This window comes from Rattus norvegicus, chromosome 9 (assembly GCF_021556685.1).
Source record: "Rattus norvegicus strain SHRSP/BbbUtx chromosome 9, alternate assembly SHRSP_T2T, whole genome shotgun sequence".
Lineage (NCBI taxonomy): Eukaryota > Metazoa > Chordata > Mammalia > Rodentia > Muridae > Rattus > Rattus norvegicus.
This window is the reverse complement of record NC_141542.1, coordinates 71,160,123-71,185,696: the sequence shown is the minus strand read 5'-3', so window position 1 is coordinate 71,185,696 and position 25,574 is coordinate 71,160,123. Positions and strand designations below refer to the sequence as shown.

General features: G+C 41.5%; 1 protein-coding gene across 1 annotated transcript in view; it reads left to right on the top strand.

Annotated features, from left to right (window-relative positions):
• The window catches only part of Pgap1 (post-GPI attachment to proteins inositol deacylase 1), a 72,884-nt gene extending 48,086 nt beyond the window's left edge, over window positions 1-24,798 (top strand). Inside the window, exons 15-27 of the mRNA NM_201990.1 lie at window positions 1,049-1,122; window positions 1,237-1,288; window positions 1,909-1,975; window positions 2,349-2,457; window positions 3,964-4,002; window positions 6,096-6,189; window positions 12,956-13,046; window positions 14,140-14,337; window positions 15,467-15,602; window positions 16,568-16,618; window positions 20,067-20,254; window positions 22,208-22,312; window positions 24,193-24,798. Coding sequence (NP_973719.1) covers window positions 1,049-1,122; window positions 1,237-1,288; window positions 1,909-1,975; window positions 2,349-2,457; window positions 3,964-4,002; window positions 6,096-6,189; window positions 12,956-13,046; window positions 14,140-14,337; window positions 15,467-15,602; window positions 16,568-16,618; window positions 20,067-20,254; window positions 22,208-22,312; window positions 24,193-24,331 — 1,343 coding nt within the window. The 3' untranslated portion in view covers window positions 24,332-24,798. The remainder of the gene's footprint in view (window positions 1-1,048; window positions 1,123-1,236; window positions 1,289-1,908; window positions 1,976-2,348; window positions 2,458-3,963; window positions 4,003-6,095; window positions 6,190-12,955; window positions 13,047-14,139; window positions 14,338-15,466; window positions 15,603-16,567; window positions 16,619-20,066; window positions 20,255-22,207; window positions 22,313-24,192) is intronic.
• Window positions 24,799-25,574: the final 776 nt, after the last annotated feature.

Below are 25,574 nucleotides of genomic sequence, written 5' to 3'. Positions count from 1 at the left end.
CACACACAGACACACACATATACACTGACACACACACATGCACAGACACATACACACATACATACGCACAGACACACACTGATACACACACATGTACAGACACACACACAGACACACATACACACATACACATACACACACAGACACACACATGCACAGACACACAGACGTGCGTATGCACGCACACACGCATGCACAGACACACACACAGACAGACAGACACACACGCACAGACACACACACATACACACACACGCACAGACACATACACAGACACACACAGACACACACTGACACACACACGCACAGACACACACAGACACACATAGACACACACTGACACACACACACGCACAGACACACACACACATACACACACATATATGCACAGACACATACACAGACACACAGACACACACAGACACTGACATATACACACAGACACACAGACACACACACGCACAGACACACACAGACACACATACACACACTGACACACACGCGCATGCGTACACACACACATGTATCCTTTTTATCAAAAGCATCAGTGTTGCTTGTAATAGGAAACTCCTTTAAGGTTTTTGCTCCTTACCCTACTCCAGGTCAATATTTCAGGGTACAAAATGCTCAGGAAAGTAGCAAAGTAGCAACTCTGAGTCACCTGTATCATCTAAAACTAACATGCTTTAGGAGCCAGATCCTCCTAAAATTGGAAATCAGTACTTGAGTTTTTAAAATCGCCTTCCGTTTAACTGGAGGTCACTATAAATACTGTCATATTTAGCAGTTACTGCCTAGAGGCCAGCAGTAAAAGCATGTCAGCTTGTGTTTTAGACCATCTGTCTCCCTTGGAGCTCCGATGGCTCTAAACTCAGCCTGCGCGTGCCTTAAGCTTTTCACCCCTGCACATACACTGCCACATCAAAGTTTTAAAACGTTTTTACCTTAATTTGACAATTCTGCTGGTATTTTCAAATGTTGTTTAAGCAGCCAGCACATTTTTTGGAAATTCTCTGGTATTATAAATAACAGTGCTTTTAATTCACAGGATTGTCTTCCAGGAAGGCCATAATAAACACGAGCGGCCGGTACTACAACATAGAGCTGCTGAACTTGGGACAGGTAATCCTCATGGGCAGGACAGGAAAACTTCCTCTGCATTCGCTATTTCACTAAACAAAGAAACTTTGGTTTTGTTTTTGTTATTTTTGTTTTGTATTTGTCAACCTTTATCAGATATACCAAGCTTTTAAAGTCAACGTGGTCAGCAAGTGCACTGGAGGCAAAGGTAAGGGCACGGTGCCACCCCCTGAAGAGCAGGACCTTTGCTCCGCGGTTTCCGCAAGGCTCGTTTTGTGTCTTTTCCTTCATACACTTTATATGGAGTACAACTAAATATTTAATTATGGGGAATATTTCTATTTTCAGGAGATTTAGCATAGACTCTTTCTTAATAGTAAACCATATTTAAATGTTTAAAGCACTATATATTTTGAGGTGGGTGAGCTGGCTCAGGAGATAAAGGCCTGATTTCAGTCCCCAGAACCCACATAAAGGTGGAGGAAGTAAACGGCTCCATAAAGTATCTCTGACCTTCACCCGACCACATGTACTCAGATACAGTCATCCTGCAGAAACGTAATATTAATCATAAATAATAACATTAAACTGTAGATCTTTATGTTACAGTATCAATTCACGTTTAGCTGTTTAATTTTGTCTTAGCTTCTTAGTACTACTCAAATACCTTAATGTCTTTTGGGAGCGTAACATTCAGTAATCTTTTATCAATGTGCTGTGACCCACACTGATCAGTACACTGGGTAGTTTGCGTGTAGTAGTCGTATAGCTTGTGTGTGAGTTAAGATAACATGCAGAATAATGCTTCTCTTCTTTGTGTCTTAACAGAAGAAATAACTAGTATCTATAAACTTCATATTCCCTGGTCTTATGAAGATTCTCTAACCATTGCACAGTAAGCATATAAAGGAATTTGCTTTAAAAATTGGTGCTCTAAAATAGTCTGTACTTACATTTATTTAAGTCGTATGCATTATTAAAGTTCCCGTTAGTAAAATGTGTGCACCCTTTAGTATCATGCCCATTATTTAAGATGTATAGCATTCTATTTAAATAATATAACACGTAAATCCTCTTTGAAAACTGACCGTCCTCCCTTTACCTCCACCACTCCCCGTGTGCTTACAAGGGTCCACTTGGGGCAATGCATCTGTCACTCACCTTCCTCTACATTGTCGTATTCTATTGTGTTACGAATCGCCTTAGCCATGGCTGCTGGCTGGCTGGCACTTTATATCTGAGGACTGACATTTTAATAATCTCTTCAGGGTTCCATCTTCCGTAGACATTTCTCTGAAGCTTCATGTTGCTCAGCCAGAAAATGACAGCCATGTGGCACTGTTAAAGATGTACACATCCTCAGACTGTCAGTATGAGGTAAGACATGTTTGCATAATCGTGTGATTTAATTATAGTCAAGTAGAGCTCTTCTTTATTAGCTGAAGACAGATCATGACGTGGAAGCCCATAAGTATGAGAAATTAAAATGTTAAATATTTCCCACTTCCCGTCTTGACCATTCAATGTTTCTGTAGATAGACCGAGCATGTGAGCATCTTATAAAATAAGTTGGTCCCACAACTTAGTCTAAATTTTAAAGCCCAGAATCAAGAATCTTTCATAAATTGAAGAGCTTCATTTAATTAGCTGCCAAGGCTCTACTACAGCAGTTGACACAGTGCTTATTAGTTTGTACCAGTACTGGGTTAGTTTACTAGTTTGTACCAGTACTGGGTTAGTTTACTAGTTTGTACCAGTACTTGGTTAGTTTACTAGTTTGTACCAGTACTTGGTTAGTTTACTAGTTTGTACCAGTACTGGGTTAGTTTACTAGTTTATACCAGTACTGGGTTAGTTTACTAGTTTGTACCAGTACTGGGTTAGTTTACTAGTTTGTACCAGTACTGGGTTAGTTTACTAGTTTGTACCAGTACTGGGTTAGTTTACTAGTTTGTACCAGTACTGGGTTAGTTTAAGGATCTCACCTTATTGCTTTTTAAAGATTTGTGTGCTTTTTAGTGGTGACATAATTATACTCTGGTATAGTGGAATATCTTATTCCTGGTTAGCAGCCCTAAGTATTTGGATTCTGTAATAGGACTAGGAGATACCAGATTAATGGAGTCTGTTCCCGTGACCTGGTCTCAGGTGTGCCTGTATAATGAATTAGTTTGTGTGTCATGGAATTCATGGATGGTAGTGTGCAGTCTGTTTCTAACAGGGATGGGTATTGCAGGCCTACTGTGTTTTTCAGTTTGAAAGTTTGTATTTCCAATTTTAAAATGATAAGAATTGTATTGTCTTGGGAGGCAGAGGATTTCTGTGTATTTGAGGCCACCCAGGTCTGTTTAGAGTTCTAGACCAACCAGAGCTATACCGTGAGAGCCTATCTTAAAAATTTTTTTTTCTGTTTGCCTTTAAATACTACATGCTCACCAAATGTCCATGTTTTTTGAAAGTCAATATCACATATTTTCAAGAAGTCTGTATTTTATCAAGACAAAGCCATGCTGTATATAATTGTTACAACTTTCTTAAGAAAGTTCTTTTTCCAGCTTTCTTAATATCTAATATATATTAAAGATGAGCTTTATAAATAGTACTATGATTCGCATTATTTTAACCAACACGATCTCTTCATGACATGGTGTGGGTAGTGAGTGGTAAACATACATAGCATCCATCCAGTTGTTGAGGAGGAAGGAGTGTACTGGAGAATATGTAGAATGGCAAACGGGACTTTAGACAATGGAGATGATGGGTGAACACATTCTTGAAGATCTCGTTTAATTGTTAAAAAGTATACAGAAGCACTCAACTTAATAAGATATAAAACGAGACTAAGAAAAATAACCTCTCTTTTTAACTATTATTTTATACTAGGTGACGATCAAGACTTCCTTTCCACAAATACTGGGACAGGTAAGATAGACTCAGTGAAGGTTGGTTGATTATTTACTGCTTTGTGACTTGGAAGGGATTGCAGTCTTTTTCAGTAAATTAGCAGTTTCTTAAGTAGAACTACAGAATTAGTCATCATTATTAGAATCTGTAGAATTGTGTCATGTTAAGACAGGAATTAATACAACAGAAATTTTTATTGCTGCTTTGAGTTTTTGATCTTTATATTTTATGACTCAGACATACTACTCTCTTGAATCATGATATGGTAAATTAATACTGACAATTTTGTATTTGGCCGTGATTGTAATTCATCTGTTACAATGAAACGTTTTGTATGCATTGTCTCATTTGATCTTTGGAACAGCCTGTGAGAACTAGATATCTAGAGTTTATTTTGTTTTGTTTTGTCTTGTTTTTCGAAACAGGGTTCCTCAGTGTAACCCTGGCTGTCTAGACTCACTTTTAGATGAGGCTGGGCTCGAACTTACAGAGATCCTCCTGCCTCTACCCTCCCAAGTGCTGGGATTAGAGGTGTGCACTACCATGTCTGGCAGAGAATTAGATTTAATTATTGTAAAATTTGTGAACATAATAAAATTCAGTTAATGTGTGTTTTGTACAAATCATGAAGAAACAAGTTTTAGTTTGAGTTATAAAATAGCATCATAAATACTTAAAAATTTATAGAGTTAAGGAACCAATTAAATACTGATTTTTGTAATACAAAACAATTCCTGCTCTTGGGCTTTTAAAATAAGCAAAGGTCTCATCACTTGCATACCTTAGAGTGAAGGTGCACACCTCTGATCCATATCCCCATGGTCCAGATTTCAGATCAGTGATGAGACAGTTCAAGCTACCACTGATCAAAGACAATTATAGAAAAAGGTAATATGTATCTTCGGATATAGAAGTCTTCTGAAAAGTAAGATTTTATTAGTGCCACTGGATCAAAGGTCTGTACCTTTTAAGATGTCGAAGAACTTGGATTAATTAGTCTAAAATTACAAAAAATGAAAAAGCATATTTTCTCCACCTTTACTTAGCTTGTAGATCCTAGCGGGATGGACTCAGGTGTATAATGTACTTAAGTCATTGTGGATCCTAGCGGGATGGACTCACACATCTAACCTGTCTAAGTCATTGTAGAGCCTGGGCAAATGAAATCAAGTGTATAACAACAGCATGTCTACCTCATTGTAGGTCCTAAGGGAATAAACTCAAGCGTATAAAGTGTCTAACTCCTTGTAGATCCTTGGAGAATGAACTCAGGTTTATAACATATATAACTCAATTGATATATGTATATTTTAGACTCTTTAAATTAGCACACAGAGCATTATTTGCTGTCATTTTGTGTTTTAGTAGATCTCCCTCCCCACTAGATTCCCTTGCCCTCCTTTCTTAGCTCTCCTCCGCTCTACTCTCTATTGTTGTGTGAGCTGTCTCTGCAAACACCCTGACCAGTGGAGTGAGGCGAAAGGAAGTCTGACTCAGCAAGACTCAGTGGACAGTTTTTGTTCAAACTTCTGGAGTTTGACACTGGGTGGTTTATTTTAGGCATACTTAAGCACAGCACAATGTCAGAATAGTTTCTGGTGGTGATTAATCAGTCCTGTGTGTACAAAGCCTAAGAGATGGCCATATGGAGACTCTCGTAGAGTACAAGCAACATCTTCCCCACAGACAGGTTCCCTGGATTAACTGAGGAAGCAGGCTCAGGGTAAAAGTGGTCCCCATGACGGTGGCAGGGAGGACAGACTGCCGACTGACAGAGATAAACATGAGTCTGAGGGAGGCGGCATGGCCTGGCCATACAGATAGAGTGGACACCACCAGCTATGACTCACATTGTTCCTGCCTTCTGGGCAGAAGCAGGCCGTATGTCTCTCCCCTCGAAGAGGCAGCCCTGAGTGTTGAACATTCCTGGTTCCCATGTGCTCACCGGTGAGCACAGGGACCTTGTGTCTCCTACATGGTTTCATGTCCCACGTTCCCTCTCTTGTCCCCTCCCTGCTCCTCGCAGCTGTTTGTGGCCCATCTTTGGTTTCCTTTGTAGTTTTTTCGGTTTACTCCCATATGTACTGACGTCTGACTTGCCTGTCTTCTAGGTAGTTCGATTTCATGGTGGAGCTCTTCCTGCCTACGTCGTCTCTAGCATCCTTCTGGCCTACGGAGGACAGTTATACTCTCTCCTCTCAACAGGTAAAAGCGCTCACGCCTTAGAAGTTAGCGCTGTTTTAAATATTTAAGTAGAGCCCGTTACTTTCATGTTGCTTTCCCCTGCTGATTGCATTTTTGTTTGGTCAGTTCTAGAGGGGAAAGCTTGTGCCCTGTGTGGCCATGTTTACTTAGGGTTTGATAAATTAGAAGGCATAATAAGGAAGCTCTCAGAATTAACTACCACCTTGGAAACGCCAGAAAAGGATGTGATTTTGAGGCCAGTCTTCTTCATGTTTTTTAGTACTTTTTTAATTTTTCAGTACTTTTGTCTTATAAAAGGAGCAAAGGTTACCATATACATTAAAAATGACCCATAAAAAATGAGGAAGAGGAGAAAGCAAGGGAGGTAGGAAGGACAGAACCAGGAGGAATGGAGCCACAGGACAGAAGAGAGGCTGAGTAGTAGCCTGCCAGTATCACGGGATCTCGGGTTTTGTGCTTTTCAGGTAAAGTCCACACACTGCAGCCTGTCCTCAGGTTTCATCGTTAAGTTCTGTAGCTACCGTTTCCCACCGTCCCACCACTCCCCCTTGTAATTTAGTGGAAACACTGTATTCTTATGTGTTCCTCAGAGCTTAGATTTTGTTGATCATGTCACCATGATAGACATGTTCTCCTGTTTTCTGTTTTCTAACACGTGTTGGTGATTCGAGCTGTGGACTGAGAGTCTCTTCCCGTCCACACCCTTCCCTCTTGTTGCTATCGCAGCAGCCGAGATGTTTGTGTTGATAAATTTGCAGTGTGCATGCACTTGCTAATCCACTTGCCTTCCTAGTTTATTCCGTTCCTTCCTCCTCGTCCTCTCTTTCATCTATCCTCTTCCTTCCATCCCTTTTCTCCCTCATCTCGCCTGTCTTTCTCCTCTCCCGTTCCCCAGCCTTCCTTTTCCTCCTAATTTTTGAGCCACTGCTTCATTACTTCTTCTTAAAAATCTTAATGTGACTAAAGACAGAAGAGTCCACAGAAGCCAGCTTCCCCGAGTCAGCAGAGTGAAGAGCAGATACAGAATATGGTTTTCCAGTCGGCCAGGCTTCGGCTCAGCTTGGAGAGTAGTCAGAGGAGTAGGAGAGGGGGAAAGAGTGAGGCCAACCTCAGGAATCCTCACCGTTTCTATGGACCAAATCGTTTTCTAACTACTCAGTCTTTTAAATGACCTTCATAAAACTTCAGTGCCCTTTAATGGCTTTTCCTGTATTTACTGTTAATGTTTAATCTGTTAATTGCCATGGTAGCTTTTTCAAATACAGTGTGTTATAATTAGTCTTCCCCACTAAGCTCCCCTTCCACCCTTTGTGCTCTCCCGATTGTGTCCTGTGTCCCTGTGTAGTCTCCTCTGTCTCTCCTCAGCACCTTTCACTCTTTCTTCATCGCCTTTCTATTAGAACGGACTCTGGTCTGCACCCACTTACATGCATACATATACGCACTGCAAACTAAGTTCAGCATATGGAGAGAACATGGAAGCGTTTTCTTCTGAGTTTCAAACCTAGCCTTCATTGTGGGGCTCTTCTGGCAATATGACATCAACCAGGCTTTAGTATGTTTGTTCCACTTTGAAAGGAGACACTTCGACCCGCGGATCCCGGCCCGCAGCAGCTCTCTGCTCCCAAACCCCGTGGGAGAGAGACCTCACCGCCTGATCAGGTGGGCACTCCTGAGGCTGCAGAGCGGAGGAGACCACCAACACTGCCCACCCCTGCCCACATCCCTGGCCCAAGAGGCAACTGTATAAGGCCTCTGGGTTCCCGTAGGGGAAGGCCCAGGAGCGGCAGGATCCCTGCGCCTGAGACACCGCCGGAACCTGAAGGAAACAGACCAGATAAACAGTTCTCTGCACCCAAATCCCGTGGGAGGGAGAGCTAAACCTTCAGAGAGGCAGACACGCCTGGGAAACCAGAAGAGACTGCACTCTGTGCACATCCAGACGCCAGAGGAAAACACCAAACGCCATCTGGAACCCTGGTGCACGGAGGCTCCCGGAAAGAGCGGCCCAGATCTTCCCAGTCGCTGCCGCCGCGGAGAGGACTTAGGCAGTACCCCACGAGCAAACTTGAGCCTTGGAACCACAGGTAGGACCAACTTTTCCCCTGCAAGAAACCTGCCTGGTGAACTCAAGACACAGGCCCACAGGAACAGCTGAAGACCTGTAGAGAGGAAAAACTACACGCCCGAAAGCAGAACACTCTGTCCCCATAACTGGCTGAAAGAAAACAGGAAAACAGGTCTACAGCACTCCTGACACACAGGCTTATAGGACAGTCTAGCCACGGTCAGAAATAGCAGAACAAAGTAACACTAGAGATAATCTGATGGCGAGAGGCAAGCGCAGGAACCCAAGCAACAGAAACCAAGACTACATGGCATCATCAGAGCCCAATTCTCCCACCAAAGCAAACACGGAATATCCAAACACACCAGAAAAGCAAGATCTAGTTTCAAAATCATATTTGATCATGATGCTGGAGGACTTCAAGAAAGACATAAAGAACTCCCTTAGAGAACAAGTAGAAGCCTACAGAGAGGAATCGCAAAAATCCCTGAAAGAATTCCAGGAAAACACAATCAAACAGTTGAAGGAATTAAAAATGGAAATAGAAGCAATCAAGAAAGAACACATGGAAACAACCCTGGACATAGAAAATCAAAAGAAAAGACAAGGAGCTGTAGATACAAGCTTCACCAACAGAATACAAGAGATGGAAGAGAGAATCTCAGGAGCAGAAGATTCCATAGAAATCATTGACTCAACTGTCAAAGATAATGTAAAGCGGAAAAAGCTACTGGTCCAAAACATACAGGAAATCCAGGACTCAATGAGAAGATCAAACCTAAGGATAATAGGTATAGAAGAGAGTGAAGACTCCCAGCTCAAAGGACCAGTAAATATCTTCAACAAAATCATAGAAGAAAACTTCCCTAACCTAAAAAAAGAGATACCCATAGGCATACAAGAAGCCTACAGAACTCCAAATAGATTGGACCAGAAAAGAAACACCTCCCGTCACATAATTGTCAAAACACCAAACGCACAAAATAAAGAAAGAATATTAAAAGCAGTAAGGGAAAAAGGTCAAGTAACATATAAAGGCAGACCTATCAGAATCACACCAGACTTTTCGCCAGAAACTATGAAGGCCAGAAGATCCTGGACAGATGTCATACAGACCCTAAGAGAACACAAATGCCAGCCCAGGTTACTGTATCCTGCAAAACTCTCAATTAACATAGATGGAGAAACCAAGATATTCCATGACAAAACCAAATTTATACAATATCTTTCTACAAATCCAGCACTACAAAGGATAATAAAGGGTAAAGCCCAACATAAGGAGGCAAGCTATACCCTAGAAGAAGCAAGAAACTAATCGTCTTGGCAACAAAACAAAGAGAATGAAAGCACACAAACATAACCTCACATCCAAATATGAATATAACAGGAAGCAATAATCACTATTCCTTAATATCTCTCAACATCAATGGCCTCAACTCCCCAATAAAAAGACATAGATTAACAAACTGGATACGCAATGAGGACCCTGCATTCTGCTGCCTACAGGAAACACACCTCAGAGACAAAGACAGACACTACCTCAGAGTGAAAGGCTGGAAAACAACTTTCCAAGCAAATGGTCAGAAGAAGCAAGCTGGAGTAGCCATTCTAATATCAAATAAAATCAATTTTCAATTAAAAGTCATCAAAAAAGATAAGGAAGGACACTTCATATTCATCAAAGGAAAAATCCACCAAGATGAACTCTCAATCCTCATCTTCGATTGGTTTATATACAAGTGTGCAATTTCTAGGCTTGAAAGTAAAATGATGCTATCTGGTGCTGGATAGAGGAGCCTTATTTTTGATTATGGCAGCTTGCTATTTTTGTAACATGGTGATTTGGTTGAACACATTAAAGTACAGTAGTAACTGATCTCCCCCTCTTCCTGGATGAGTGAGGAGATGATTAAATGTTGATGTCAGCATCCATGAGCATATTCAGATGAGCTTCTGCTTCTGTTGAAAAGGATGCTGTGTTTGATTGTGGTCCGAAGCTTTGAAGCACTACTTGGCATCTCCTTCCTTGGAGGTCTCACTGTTTAAACATAACAGATTTGATAGCTTGTTGGTAAGGTGAGGTCCAGCTTGTCTCCACTAGGTCATCTTCATGTGAATCCGGTGGTTATACGGTTTTGTTCTAGGGATATTTCATTTTTTTAATAACGGTTTTAGCTGACATTCATGGAGAGAATGAATCCTTAGAACTGTGCCACTAGTGAAAGGAAATCCTGTCTAGAGTATGTTTCTTTACAAAGCTGTGTCACACCATCCCTTGGGCCCTCTGCTGGAAAAGTAGAATCAAGTCTCAAATAATGCCTTTTAAATTGTATCCTCTAGTATTATAGATGTAGGACAGTACTGTATCATACCTCTGTGGATGTAAAATAGCTTGTACCTGCTTTATGATACGTAGTAGTGACCGTGCTTTATCAGAGCTGTTTTTAATGATGTTGCTCAGAATGTTTTCTTTCCAGATGATGATTGAGAAGCTAATTTAAAAAAAAATGGTGCCAGGTACCACAAGAGTAACAGAACTGTGCTGTTTTCTCGGGTTTTGTTTTATTACTTTTTTTTTTTTAATGGAGTGTGCTGGATGTCTCTACAGTTTTGTTCAGATGACTGCAGAACCTGGAAAAGCTGTTGCTGCTGTTGATGCATAACACACTGCTATTATTGGTCTTTTTATATAAATATAAATATATATAAACAGATATATAATTTGAATTTTTTGAAACTTTACCTGTGCTGTCAACTTTCGAAAAAAGTATCCCCGTTTACTGTGTTGAGTTGGCACTGTACAGAAATTAACAGCCATATTGGTCTAGAAATGTTGAACAAGTTTTTTCCATTTGTACAGGGGTAACACACTGTATTAAATATGTAAGGTCTTATATACGTGGGTTTGATTACAAAAACTAATAAAGTATTCTCTAAATAAAAAAAAAGGGGGAACAAGAATACCCTTGGCAGGGAAGAGAGAAGCAAAGATTAAAACAGACACAGAAGGAACACCCATTCAGAGCCTGCCCCACATGTGGCCCATACATATACAGCCACCCAATTAGACAAGATGGATGAAGCAAAGAAGTGCAGGCAGACAGGAGCCGGATGTAGTTCGCTCCTGAGAGACACAGCCAGAATACAGCAAATACAGAGGCGATTGCCAGCAGCAAACTACTGAACTGAGACCAGGACCCCCGTTGAAGGAATCAGAGAAAGAACTGGAAGAGCTTGAAGGGGCTCGAGACCCCATATGTACAACAATGCCAAGCAATCAGAGCTTCCAGGGACTAAACCACTACCCAAAGACTATACATGGACTGACCCTGGACTCTGACCCCATAGGTAGCAATGAATATCCTAGTAAGAGCACCAGTGGAAGGGGAAGCCCTGGGTCCTGCTAAGACTGAACCCCCAGTGAACTAGACTGGTGGGGGGAGGGCGGCAATGGGGGGAGGGTTGGGAGGGGAACACCCATAAGGAAGGGGAGGGGGGAGGGGGATGTTTGCCCGGATACCGGGAAAGGGAATAACACTCGAAATGTATATAAGAAATACTCAAGTTAATAAAAAAAAAAACTAAGTATATAAAAAAAAAAACTTTAGACATTTCAAAAAAAAAAAAAAAAAAGAAAGGAGACACTTCATACTGCTTGTTCTGACAGACTGACAATTGATTCTCGATCACAGAGAATCTGCTGGATTGTCTGTGCAGACACTAGGGATATTTAAGACTAGCTGTTCTAGGGGATCGAGATGTATGAGTTCATCCCAAACAAATGAAGAGGTAGTCATGCAGCAAGTATGGAAATCATGTCACCTGTAGATTACACCCACTAGAGTGAGTATAGCAAAATGATAGTTATAGGATAATAATAGAGCAGAGAAATTGGAACGTTCATATGCAACTGTAGGAAACAGCCTGACAGTTCCTCAAATGGTTGGACAGTTACTGTATAATTCAGCCTCTCTGTTCTTAGGAACACACCAAAGAGAACTGAAAGCTTTCCTCCACATAGACAAGTACACAGATGTTCACAGTAGTACAATTCATAAGCAAAGCAGTTGCTGGGGAGATATGAAGAGCTGATGGTATCGCTCTGTGGTAGAGCGTTTGCCTGGCGCGCATGAAGTCCTCCTAGGTTTGATCCCTAGCACCTCACAATAAATTCTATATATGTTAAAGGTTGAGTCTTGATAAGTATTGAATGACAGAAGCTAATCACAAGGATCACATCATATGACTGCATTTATATGTTCGGAATAGGAATGTCTATAATGATAATAGAGAGATTAGTGATTACCAAACAATGGAAAAAGTATGGGTCATGAAAGTGTTCTGAGACTGACTGTAGTGATGGATGTATATCAAATATACTAAAGCCATTGAATTTATGGACTTCAAATGGATGGACTGTATAACGTAAGAATTATATCTCAATAAACTATTAAAATCACTTGCTGATGTTTATAAAAATACACACTGTGAAGCCCTAGCTATGACCCCCTAGATTTGCTTGACAAATGACTAGATGTATGGATTGTAGTGAACCTTCCAAGAGTACTGTCAGTGGTAAAACTATGGGTACAATGTTATTCTTTTGTTACATGTTACTGTTGGCATTGTAAGATAAAGTATCTTTGTTTAATTACTGTGAATTTTTGTTACACACAAATGATTTTCTTTAATCACCAGGTTTTTGCTTAGAATATGGTACCATGTTGGATAAAGAAGCCAAACCATACAAAGTTGACCCATTCGTAATTATGATTAAGTTTTTGTTGGGGTAAGTTTTTTATCTGTGATAATAATTAGGTTTTGATTTCATAATATACTATGAACTTTTATATATATTTGGCAAGTGATATAGTTTATTAAATTTGAATTTTCTTTTAGGAAAAGTCCCAATATGTTTATTTTCAGTAGTGAAATCACTTCAAAAGTAATTACAGATTTTTTGTATAAATAATTACCTATTATATATGTCTAAAAATCTAACAGTTTAAATGTTAACCTAGTTAATATCTAGTTTGGTTACTCCCATTTGGTAATTTTTCTTAATTAAAAATCATTTCTTAGACCTGTTTCATTCCATCATTCCAAATGGCTGTTGACTTCCTGATTTAAGCTGCTGAACACTGTATTAGTTGATGTAAGGGTTGATGGGAGTAAGGAAGTAGTGAGATACTCAATGCTTAGTAGACTCTCTCGGAAGGTAAGTTACTCATTTTATTCATTAGGATTAGGAACCAAGGGCTGAGAAGTTCACTTGGTAAAAGTGCTTACTGTGAAAGCATGAGTTTGAATCCCTAGTGCTGACACCAAAACCAGTTGTGGCTGTTTGCCCTAAAACCCAGCATTGAGTAGGAAAGGACAGCTGGAACCTGAGAGCTCGCTGGCTGCAGTGACAAACTTCCAGTTCAGTAACAGACCCTATCTCAAGGGAATAAGGCACAGAGCTGTAGAGGAAGGTGCTCAGTCTGTGCGCAGCACACCACACAGACAGACAGACAGACAGACAGACAGACAGACAGACAGACACACACACACACACACACACACACACACACACACACACACAGAGGCATGGAGTAAAAACCACAAACCACACATGGTTGCTCACACTTGTAACCCAGCACTCAGAAAGTGGAGGCAGGAAGATCTACACTTCAAAGCCAGCCTGAGCTACGTGAGCAGTTATGTGAAAAACAGGCCGAAGAGAGCTAAGCTTTGTTTTCAGTATTTCATAAACTACGTTAGCACGTCAGGGATTCTAGTGGGTGGCTACACCCCTCTCATGACAAGACAGCCAGGCATCAGCTGTTGCGGTTTGCCTTGGTTTTGCTTCTACTTCACGGTTTCATTCGTCTGCTTTACAGGTATAAATGGTTTAAGGAATTATGGGATGCAGTGTTATTACCGGAATTAGATGCCATCGTTTTGACTAGTCAGAGTATGTGTTTCCCTCTGGTGTCCCTGATCCTCTTCCTGTTCGGAACGTGTACTGCGTACTGGAGTGGTCTGCTCTCTTCCGCATCCGTACAGCTTCTTTCCTCATTGTGGCTGGCTCTGAAAAGGTACGGTCATGCAAAAGTCTTCTTCCTGCTCTCGGCGAAGAAAATATGAGGGGTAGGGTGTAGACTAGAGGGAAAGCATGTGCCTAGCATGTGCTAGGACCTCATGAAGTCCTCCTAGGTTTGATCCCTAGCACCTCAGCACGGCAAAGAAGACGAGCAGAAGGGAGGGGACGTATAGAATCACATGCTTATCCACACACATTCCCATAGGATCTTAAACTTCTCAGCCGTACTTACTTTGTGACTAAAGATGCCGACTTCTGTTATCACACTTAAAGGCAGGAGACTCCGATCCTGGTCTTTACCACCGGATTGGATGAACGGATAGACTCTGAAAACAGAGCCCGAGGTTGTATGTAGCACAGGCCCAAAGGCAGTTTGAATTTAAAGTTACTCGAGGCTTTCCTGATAAAACCCGAGTCTAGTTTCCTTTTCAGTCCTCCGTCCTGGATGGCTGTGCTGTGGTTTCCTGACACACAGCATGTTACACGTGCTGCTGCTTCCCTCAGTGTTCTGAGGTGGTTCTCAGCTTTCGGTCAGTCAGACCTCAGGCTTCACAGATGGAAATGTGTTCTTCTGTCCGCTTGGTGACCCAGGACCTATCAATAATTGCCATGTTTTCTTCCTTAGCAACAGTCATAATGACTGATTGACACAATTGTTGCGGTGTGTTGGAGAACTGTATATGACGTCATACCTTTATGGAGAAATACCTTAGCGTTAACTTTGTGTTCCTCACATATTAATAATATTAACAGCCAGCAGAGGGCCTGGTAGAGCATGTCAAGGCTTCTTGCTTTCCGTTTGAACCGCTCAGGCTGTTAAATGTTTCCAGCCTCAGACCGTTGGAGATTTTGGAATAGTTACACATACATAGTGAGAAATCTTGAGGATGGGACCAACCTCCAGATGCAGAGTGCATTTGTTTCTTATTACTTTATAACCTGAGGGTTATTTTATAATTTCCTTAATGCCCCTGCATTTTGGCTGTGGCCTACCAGTGAGCTCGTGGACTGGAATGTCCTCTTGTGCGTGACATGAGGGATCCTCAGCCTATACGTTGGTTTGTTTTTGGACTGCGTGAATATATGTTACTGTAGTTTTTAAAACTTTGTTCCTTTTATTCCAGACCTGCTGAACTTCCTAAGGATGTCAAAGTGATGTCACCAGACCTGCCCGTTTTGACAGTTGTCTTCCTCATAATCAGCTGGACGACTTGCGGGGCACTTGCCATACTTCTGTCTTACCTGTACTATGTGTTTAAGGTGTGTGGACTGGTAAAGCCTAGGCTTTGTGTCAGGCACCTGGAGAACGCCTCACAGGCGTTAGTGTTGCAGGGGATCCAGCAGGCTACCGGCTGCGTGCATGGTGCATTGATCATGTGGTACACTGTTAACACCACACTAGATAACGGCTTTTACTGGCTTTTTAAACACTAAGACTTGCACACTGTAGATTCGGTTTTCTAAAAGGACGTTTTGTGCATCTGAAAAGCTGTCTAGAGCTACTTTTGTTTATAAATTACATGGTTAGCTTCTGTTTTTTAATTAGATATATTTTTTAAAAACTGACTCAAAGACAAAACTCCCATCAGATATTTGTGGGAAACAATAAATTTACAATTCTTTTCTTAAATAGCTTGTAGGTAATTTACCACCACATATAATTGAACATTTTCATATAATATTAAATATAATCAAACTTTTGACCTACAAGATGTAAAATTACTATAGCAAGGCACTATTTACACGTAAGCTCACAGGCTTTAAACAGTCTCTGCATATTCCGGAAGTTTGTGTTGTTTCTATTGTGTTTTTCTTTTTAAATTCATAAGAGTTAGCATCCATTATGATTTATCTTTTATAAAATACTGTTTTAAGATGTTTCAAGGAAGCCTGCTTGCTTGCTTTTTAAAATGTTTTCAGTATTGCTTATTTGTGTTTTATGTGTGAGTGTATTGTCTACATATCTGTCAGTGCCCATGGGGGTCAGAAGATGGCATTAAGAACCCCTAGAAGAGTTATGGATGCTTGTGAGCTATGAGGAAGCTTGGAACCAAACCCAGGTCCTATGCAAGGGCAGTTAGTGCTCTTCATCACTGAACTGTCTCCAGCTCCATGCTCATATATATATATATTTTTTTAATTTCCAGGTTATAATGCTTCTCAGTTTTAGCTTTTTTAAAAAAGGCTGTTCTGTTCCAAATACAAATAAAAATTTTTCCCCCTAGGTTGTTCATCTGCAAGCCAGCCTAACAACATTTAAAAATAATCAGCCAGTGGTAAGTTTCTAAACTTATATAATAGGAAAATACTTGAGAAAGTATACATTTGATTTTTTTGTTGAGGTTTTAAGTTTGGGGAGTGTGATGGTTTGAATGTGCTTGGCTCAGGGAATAGCATTATTAGGAGGCATTGGCCTTGTTGGAGTAGGTGTGCCCTTGTTGGAGGAAGTGTGGCACTGTGGGTGTGGGCTTTGAGACCTCTTCCCAGCCTCCAGGAGGACAGTGTGCTCCTGGCTTCCTTTGGATGAAGATGTAGAACCCAGCTCCTCTGGTGCCAGGCCTGCCTGGACACCGCCATGCTTCCTGCCATGATGATAATGGACTGAACCTCTGAACCCCTCAGAACCTCTAAGCCAGCCCCAATTCAATGTCATCCTTGGTCATGGTGTCTGTTCACAGCAGTGGAAACCCTAAGACAGAAGTTGGTACCAGGGACTGGGGTATTGCTGTGATAGGCCTGACCATGTTTTTGTTTGCAGGAATGTGGACTTGGGGACTTTGGGTTTGGGAAGCAGCAGAGTGCTTTAAGTGGTGCTTAATGGACCATCCTAGTAGAAATATAAAAGACATTGGTGCAGAGGCTGATGTGAACTCTGGGGTCCTGGCTCAAGACGTTTCAGAGAAGAATATTCAGTGCGGCCTAGAGACTGTTTCTGTGATATTTTGGTGACAAATGTGGATTCTTTTTGCCCTTGTCTCAAGAGTCTGCCTGAGGCCAAGGTAGACTCTTCAGATAAAAATAATCAGATTAATTGCACTGACAAAGAAAATCTCAGCAAAGCCCAGCATAGACATTGTCCTCTGGCTTATTTTCATGAAGAACATTTTCATCAAGCATAGCAAACTTAGAAAGGAAAAATACAAAATGTCTAGTTTAAGTAATAAAGGAGCACCAGGAAATGAAATGGCGCTGAACCTCCTATTTAAGGAGAGAAACAGATTATGTGAGTGGTGAACTCAGGGCAGGATCCCACCCAGCTACGCTTATTGCTTATCTTTGCAGTTGAACAAGGAATAGTGATGTCATGTTAGGTGTTATTACCTGGTTGTTGTTTTCATGTGGATTTTTAATCTGGAATGAACTACAACCTAGAAATGGAGGGCATACTTGTGGTCCTGATTTTGAAGCTGGAAGACACAGGCTTTTGATATGGATCTTGAGGAATAGTGACCATGAAAAGCTTTGGCCCAGGTATGATTTTACACAACTTTAATCCCAGGAGGCTAAGGTGAGCAGATCTCTTTAAGCTCAAGGCCAGCCTGAGACAGAGCAAGTTCTAGAGAAGAAAAGCTTTGGCCCAGGCATAGTGGTACACATCTTTAATCCCAGCATTCAGGAGACACAACCATTCAGATCTCATGAGTTCAAGGTCAACCTACAGAGGAAGTTCCAGGACAGCCAAGCTTATGCAGTGAAGGAGTTGGAAAACCGAAAGCTTGTGATAATGTAATAGAACAAGGGGTCATGTTCCAGCTCTGGCAAGCAACACAGCTTCGGCCATGTGGTTTTGGCTTTAGGGTCAGGAATAGAAGGGACGACTGGGACAATTGATGCTGGTCAGCTGGAGCTAAGAAATTAGCAGAGATTAAGAAGAGACCAGCATCATTGAGGTGATATCTTCTGGGAAGTGTTTTCTGAAAGCACAAAGAAGCTGTGTTCCAGAGATAGCCAAGGTTGTACCTCATGCTGCAGCTGTACTTGGTAATGTGTAAGAGTCACCCAGGTGGTACTGGTTTTGAAGGCGTGAAGGGGTCATGGAGTTCACCTGAGGCTTTGCACTGTGAGAGGCCAGGGAAGCCATTGGTGAAGGTGCAGCCTCAGTTGCAGTTGATTGCACAAGACTGAAGGGGTCATGGAACGAAGTTTGTGCTTGACATCGTAGGGAGCCTCTGAGAGACTCTTGGTGAAGCCTAGTTACAGTTGAAGACCCCAGCATGATGGAGTATCATGGCAGGACCACCAAAGAACCGTAGCAGCGGTGGAGTGGAGCAACCTGAGCTTAGAGTGCTACCGAGGGCAGAGCCAGAGACGTGACCTTTGGAGGAGCCCAGAAGATCATGCGTGGATCCCAAACACTGGAACAAGAAGCTGTGAAGTTGAAGTTTACTTGGGTCCCCCAAGATGTTAGAGATGCCATGGGATACCTGCCGAGAAAAGCTGCTAACAGGAGTGACCAGACAAGGAGACAGAGTGTGTTGCAGTAGCTAAAGATGAAAGGAGGTGGGGATCTGATGAGCACTTTGACCTCAGACATGGAGATGCAGAGTGTCGAGTTTGCCCAGATGGCTTTTGGTCTTGTCTGATTCCATACTTCTCTATAAAGTCTTGTCATGGTAATGTATATCCTGTGATGTTTGAGGTCTGTGATCTGCATTTTGATTTTCACTTTATAGGAGATTGCAGTAAAGTGAGTGTATGAATCTCAGAAGAGACTTTGAGCTTTGGACTTTTATCAATGTCGAGACTACTAGAAACTATGGGGACTTTGGGAGTTGAACTAAATGTATATTGCATTATGCTATGGCTAGGTATGGTCACCATAGACTCATGTGATTGAACAAGCCTATGGGGCCCAGGCAGTGGAATGTGGCAGTTTGAATATGTTGTCTCAGAGAGTGGCACTGTTAGGAGTTATTGGCTTATTGGAGTAGGTGTGGCCTTGTCGGAGGAAGTGTGGTACTGTGTGGGTGGCTTTGTGACCTCTTCCTAGTCTCCTGGAAGACAGTGTGCTCCTGGCTTCCTTTGGGTGAAGAGGTAGAACTCTCAGCTACTCCAACACCAGGCCTGCCTGGACACTGCCATGCTCCTCCCTTGATAATGCACTGAACCTCTGAACCTGTGAGCCAGCCCCAATTAAATGTTGTCTTTTATAAGAGTTTATAAGAGTTATAAAAGTAATTTTTATGGTATCTCCTCCCAGCAGTGGAAACTCTAGTTAAAACACAGGGGGTTAGGATTTTACAGTGTTTAAAGGGAATTATGCATTTAGTAACCTAAAGCCAAGGAATAGTAAAGCAGACCCGACTCGTTCTCAGTTTAACTTGTTACATTAAGCACTTCCGTCGTTGTTAAGAAATAAGCTGTTATAAATTTTATTTTGCGTTATTACTAACAATAAAAATAAGTCAAAAGAATGTAGCTGGACGTGGTCACACATGCTGGCGTTTCAAGCCCTCAGGGAGCTGAAGCAGAGAGATGGCTTGAGCCCAAGAGATCGAGGCAAGCCAGGGCCACATAGCAAGACCACATCTCAAGTCAAACAAACAAACCCAGTTCTTATGATGGTGGCAGTGTTAAAGTACTTTTAACAAAGTAGTTTCAGTATTTACGTTTGGAAATGAAAAGATGAGTTAATTCAGTAGTCTAGTGGTTGATTCTGAGCAATATCTTAAACTTATTTTTTGCTTATTCATATCTTGACATTCTAATTTTATTGCCTTCTAGAATCCCAAACACTCCAGAAGAAGTGAGAAAAAGTCCAACCACCATAAAGATTCTGCCATACAGAATCCCCGCTTATCTGCTAATGATGCTGAAGACAGCCTTCGCATGCACAGCACCGTGATTAACTTGCTGACGTGGGTCGTGCTGCTCAGCATGCCGTCCCTGATCTACTGGTCAAAGAACCTTAGGTGTGTTAGTGCGTCAGGATCGTTTGTGTGTGTAAGCCTCTCGTAATGGAGCTCGGCTGTACTCCTGGTTCTCCATGAAAACTGTCAGCAGGATGCATGTGTTGCCTGGTGTTAGTTTTCAGTACATTTCCATTCGCACATCAGCTGTGATGATACAAGTTTTCAGATTATAATATTCTCCAAAAATTAGACAGAGAGAGTGAATTTTTATTTTACAAAAAAAGTGATATATATTTTATTATATGTGGTGTAGAAAATAATGGATCGCACTGTGACATTTTGTGTCTTTTCCGATGTTGAGGTCATCTTGTCTTGTCCGTGCTTCTCTTCTCCATTGGTCCCCCTCCTCTTAACAACCATACCATACATAAATAGCCTTTTAAAACGTCAGTACAGTGCCGAGGAGTAGCCCTAACAGGAGGCTGAAGGAAGCAGAGCTACCGTTTATTTGGAAGCACGATGGATTCCGCACAGCCAAAGCAATGCTGTACACAAAGAGCACCGCATGTAACAGCTGTGCCTGCACGTGACTGCCACAGCAGACCAACACCTGCCAGTTATGACTGAGCTTAGAGGCTCGGAACGTGAATGAATAAAGAGAATATAGTGTACACAGTGGAGTATTGAGCCATGAAGAACAAAATGGTGGGTCTTAGAGGAAAATGGATGAACTTGGAGCTCCTGTTACATGAAATAAGCTGGACTTAGAAAAACGGGTGTGGCTTGTTTTCTCCAATGTGTGAACTTTTTAAAAAGATATTGAAGCACCAGGAGGCTTTGGCATCCATTGACGTTTTCACAGTGTTAATGTGAATCCACAGGTTGCTTTGTGCAGGACAACCATTTTTACTCTGCATTCTGCTGATACATGAATGCAGAGTCTTCGAACTCTCTAGGACTTTCCTCAAATCTCTTGAGTGGTGGATAGGTTTATTCCTAGATGTTTTACTGACTCCTTAAAGGCTATTTGCTCTTTTTATTTGTAATTTTGTTTATTTATGTCTTCTCTCTAGGGTGGCTAAGGGTTGGGCAATGTTGTTTACCATTTCAGAGAGCTACAGTTTATTTCATCGCTCCCTTTATTCTTCCTCAGAAGAATTCTCCATTAATTTCTGTCCTGGTGTTTGTCTGTCTACTAACTCAGAGTTTAATTTGTTGCAGTTTTCAAAGATCTTTGAGTACATCATTAGGTTATGTGGGATCCGTTTTTCTTTTTTTACATCTAGGTCCTTATAGCTATAACTTCCTTGTTAAAACTCTCTTTATTCCAAAGCTTCTGATAAGTGATGTTTCATTTTCAACTGATTCTACACAATTTGTCCTCGATTAAGGACATCAACACTACTGCAGCCAAAGCTTGCAAGGCTGGCTCACGTGTGGCTGGAACTTTGGTCCCTGTCATACCAGACTGAAAAGTGGTGGACTCAAAACTTGGGGAACTAAATCAAAAGTTACCAGACATTGAGATTCTTTTGTTCATATTTTAGTCAAAGTCCAGAATTTTGTTCAAATTTAGTCAGAATTGAGAAAAAAAATTGTCAAAGGCTATGGGAGTCTTACTGTCAATGACTCTGCAAGCGATGATTATGAAATTTTAAAACTAATGAGAAGTTACTTTACTTGAGCCTCCATAGTCTCTGGTTTGGTAAGAGGACATCTTAATGTACTTTAAGTCCTTTGTTTTCCAGAGCTCTGTGAGCCGTTTAGTCAGTTTTGAGTACTTTCCACACTGAGTGTCTTTATTTCCTCAGGGACTTGTGAGTGTAATGCCCAGTGGGAAATCCCAAGTCCAAGGACGATCTGGAGTGGGAACTGTTACTAGCGGCTTCATGAGCAGTCTAGGGTCTCAGGACTGTATTGTTACTGGAACATTTTGAAAATTAATTAATTTGATTCCGATGATTTAACACCATTAATACTGTTTTGTTGATTCATGTTCTCTTTTTATCCTAGATATTACTTTAAACTTAATCCTGACCCATGCAAACCCCTGGCGTTCCTGCTTATTCCAGCAATAGCGGTTCTTGGAAACACTCACACAGTTTCAATAAAGTCAAGGTATAATGGTTAACGTGTTTCTTCCATGCATCACTGGATGTTATCACTTTATTTCTTGAAACATACTCTTTATATTTAATTTGACTGTTACTAAAAGTAAAGCTATAAAGTGACTATCGTTTATATGCAAACGTAGTTCATACTGTAAACATATTATGCTTTTTTTCTACACTGTAGGAGTTTTAGGAAAAATAATTGTTTTTTTTTCTTTAAAAACTTAACTCTTAAATGACATGATATCTAATATTTAACTTTCCAAAAGACAGGAGTAATGTTAAGTAGATCGAGCTATATAGCTAAGACTAACCTTTTGCATACAGCCGAGTAATAGGTGCTTAGTGTGTGCGTGAAGGCTTAGTGTGTGCTTGAGGGCTTAGTGTCTGCTTGAGGGCTTAGTGTGTGCTGGAGGGCTTAGTGTGTGCTGGAGGGCTTAGTGTGTGCTGGAGGGCTTAGTGTGTGCTGGAGGGCTTAGTGTGTGCTGGAGGGCTTAGTGTCTGCTTGAGGGCTTAGTGTCTGCTTGAGGGCTTAGTGTCTGCTTGAGGGCTTAGTGTCTGCTTGAGGGCTTAGTGTGTGCTGGAGGGCTTAGTGTGTGCTTGAGGGCTTAGTGTGTGCTTGAGGGCTTAGTGTGTGCTTGAGGGCTTAGTGTGTGCTTGAGGGCTTAGTGTGTGCTGGAGGGCTTAGTGTCTGCTTGAGGGCTTAGTGTCTGCTTGAGGGCTTAGTGTCTGCTTGAGGGCTTAGCGTGTGCTGGAGGGCTTAGTGTGTGCTTTTATGCTTGTGTTTGTGTTTGATGTGCTTCATGACGGCACCTGAGTTTTTATGGCCCAGCCTTTGCTCTGGCAGTTGTTCTAGGGTCAGCTAAGGCGGAAGCAGAGACACTCTCCTGCATGCCTGTGGTCTGAGCACATGGGAGGTAAAAACCTGCAGCCAAGGTTATCCTCAGAGGTGGTAGCCAGCCTGGGCTACATTGGCCCAGGTCTCAGATAAATAAATTATGTAGATAAAGAAGAGCAGATCCTGACTGGGCCACGGAATGCTCTGGGCATAGACTTACTCTGCCTTCGCCTCAGTCCCTCCACTTTCCGAGTGAAATCAAAGGTTTCCCTGATGTTCCTTTTCCTAGGGAAATAATGCTTTCTCTGTTGTGCTGTTTGTTTTGTTCTCTTTTCTTCCTTTTTTAAAATTTAATTTTGCTGGCTTAAGTATGATTAAGCTATCATTTTTGTAGCTGTGTCTTCAAGAACACTATCCGGGTCAGTTTTTAGAGGTAGAACTGCAGAAATGCCAACTGGTATTTTCTGTCGGGTTAAGGAAAGACTAAGCATGTGGCTGGTCTCTGGATAGAAATGTATCTCCTTTTTCTGTTTAAAACATGTTTTTATTGAGCTTTATAAAACTGTGCACAAGTTGTTTTTTTTTTTTTTACATTAAAAAAAAAATCACATCATTTAAAATCACTTAGAACCAGATGGCTTGGCACACTCCTGTCATCCCAGCATTCAGAAGACAGGGCAGGTCATGAGTTCAAAGCCAGCTTGCATTTTAATCATATATCACGAAACCTTATCTCAGGAAACCAAAACTAAGAGTTGGGCATGGTGGCATACAACTTTAATGCCAGCATTTAGGAGGCAGGGCCAGGCAGATCTCTGTGAGTTTGGGGCCAGCCTGGTCTGTAAGCGAGTTTCAGTTCAGCTAAGGCTGTCTCAAACAAAACACCAAAGGATGATCAGGAAACTAAAAATAAATAAATAAAATTTAAATAAATGCCAGCAAATATCACGTACAATGTTAGCTTTCCAGAACTATCTTAAAGGTTTACGTACTTCATTTTGGCTCACAATGTGATTTGTCTAATAATGCACATCTCTGTCTCTTTACAGTAAATTGCTGAAGACCGCCTCCCAATTCCCACTTCCTCTGGCTGTCGGCGTGATCGCTTTTGGCTCCTCCCACTTATACAGGGTCCCGTGTTTTGTGATCATTCCTCTTGTGTTCCACTCATTATGCAACTTCATGTAGGACGCGCAAAGACGGAGAAGCGGCTCATGCCTTTAGGACCAGTGACACAGTGAACACACAGCCCCAGCCAGGAACAGGGAGGTCCTCTGGAGAAGACAAGTCTATTTTTGCAGTATTGAAGATAGGAAATTAGTTTTGTACGTAAGGCGTGAGGGAGGTAGTCGGAGCATGGTTCCAGTTCGTGGTGTAGCATCTCTATACTTGTCGTATCTGAAAAATTTGAAGGGACGTCGTGGCGTCTGTCTTAAGGACTCCTGTATATACCAACCATCAGCCATCCCAGAGACCTTCTAAAGACCTATAGATGCAGTGTTGCTTGCAGTCTAAGTGAAACTCCCGCTAGTTTCATAAGACTTTCTTTAGAAAGTGAGTTTTATATTTGTTATGATTTACATATACAAAATAAGTCTTAAGAGATTGTTAAAAAATGACAGTTGTTTTCTCAGAAGTAAAATACTCGTGAAGGAGTCTGGTCAATTTTTGGCAGCCATGGGAGACAAACTTTGATCCGTCTTCTTACATCTGTGAAAAAGAGCCTCAAATTAAGGAGAGGCTTTTTTTTTGTTGTTGTTGACTGCTACAATTCAGATTCAAAACAATGATATTTTCTTGAGTTTTCAAATATGAATCTCACTTTGTACACTTGTTGAATATTAGAAGCATGGAAGAGATCTATCGAAAGATCTGTTATCAAAAGAATGTTCTTGCAGATTTCACATTGGCACAGTCCGTCTCTGCCCCTGTGGTTGCCTGAAGTACCTGTAGCAATGATCGGTTATTAAGGGGTAGCTCCAGAGGCTGGAACAGCTCTGGGCTTGCATCATTTGAGGCGGGGTCTGAGCAGAAAGACAGCATTGCACTTGAGGTACAGAACTAGAAACTAAGAGAGGAGCAGCGGGCAGCCATTGCTGCTTTAGAAATGAAGATGTGAACACTGCCTGAATAGATCTCACTCCTGCGTCACTCATTACGAACAGAGTCTCGGTTTGTAGAGGTGTCTACTAGGATACAGTGTTGCCACTGGGGGTAACATTTTAATTCATTTCCAATTATATAGTTCATTCTTAGCTACAGGTAAATAGGAAGGTCGGGAGCTGGAAGAACATAGTTGCTCTTTGCCTTCCCTTAGAATAAACTCAAGCTGAATCAGACCTGTGTCACAGAGCCCTTCACTTAGAGGAACGTGTGTTCTGTAAATGCCCATAAGCCTTCCCCGTGAAGTCCTCCAGTGTTAGTGAGAATT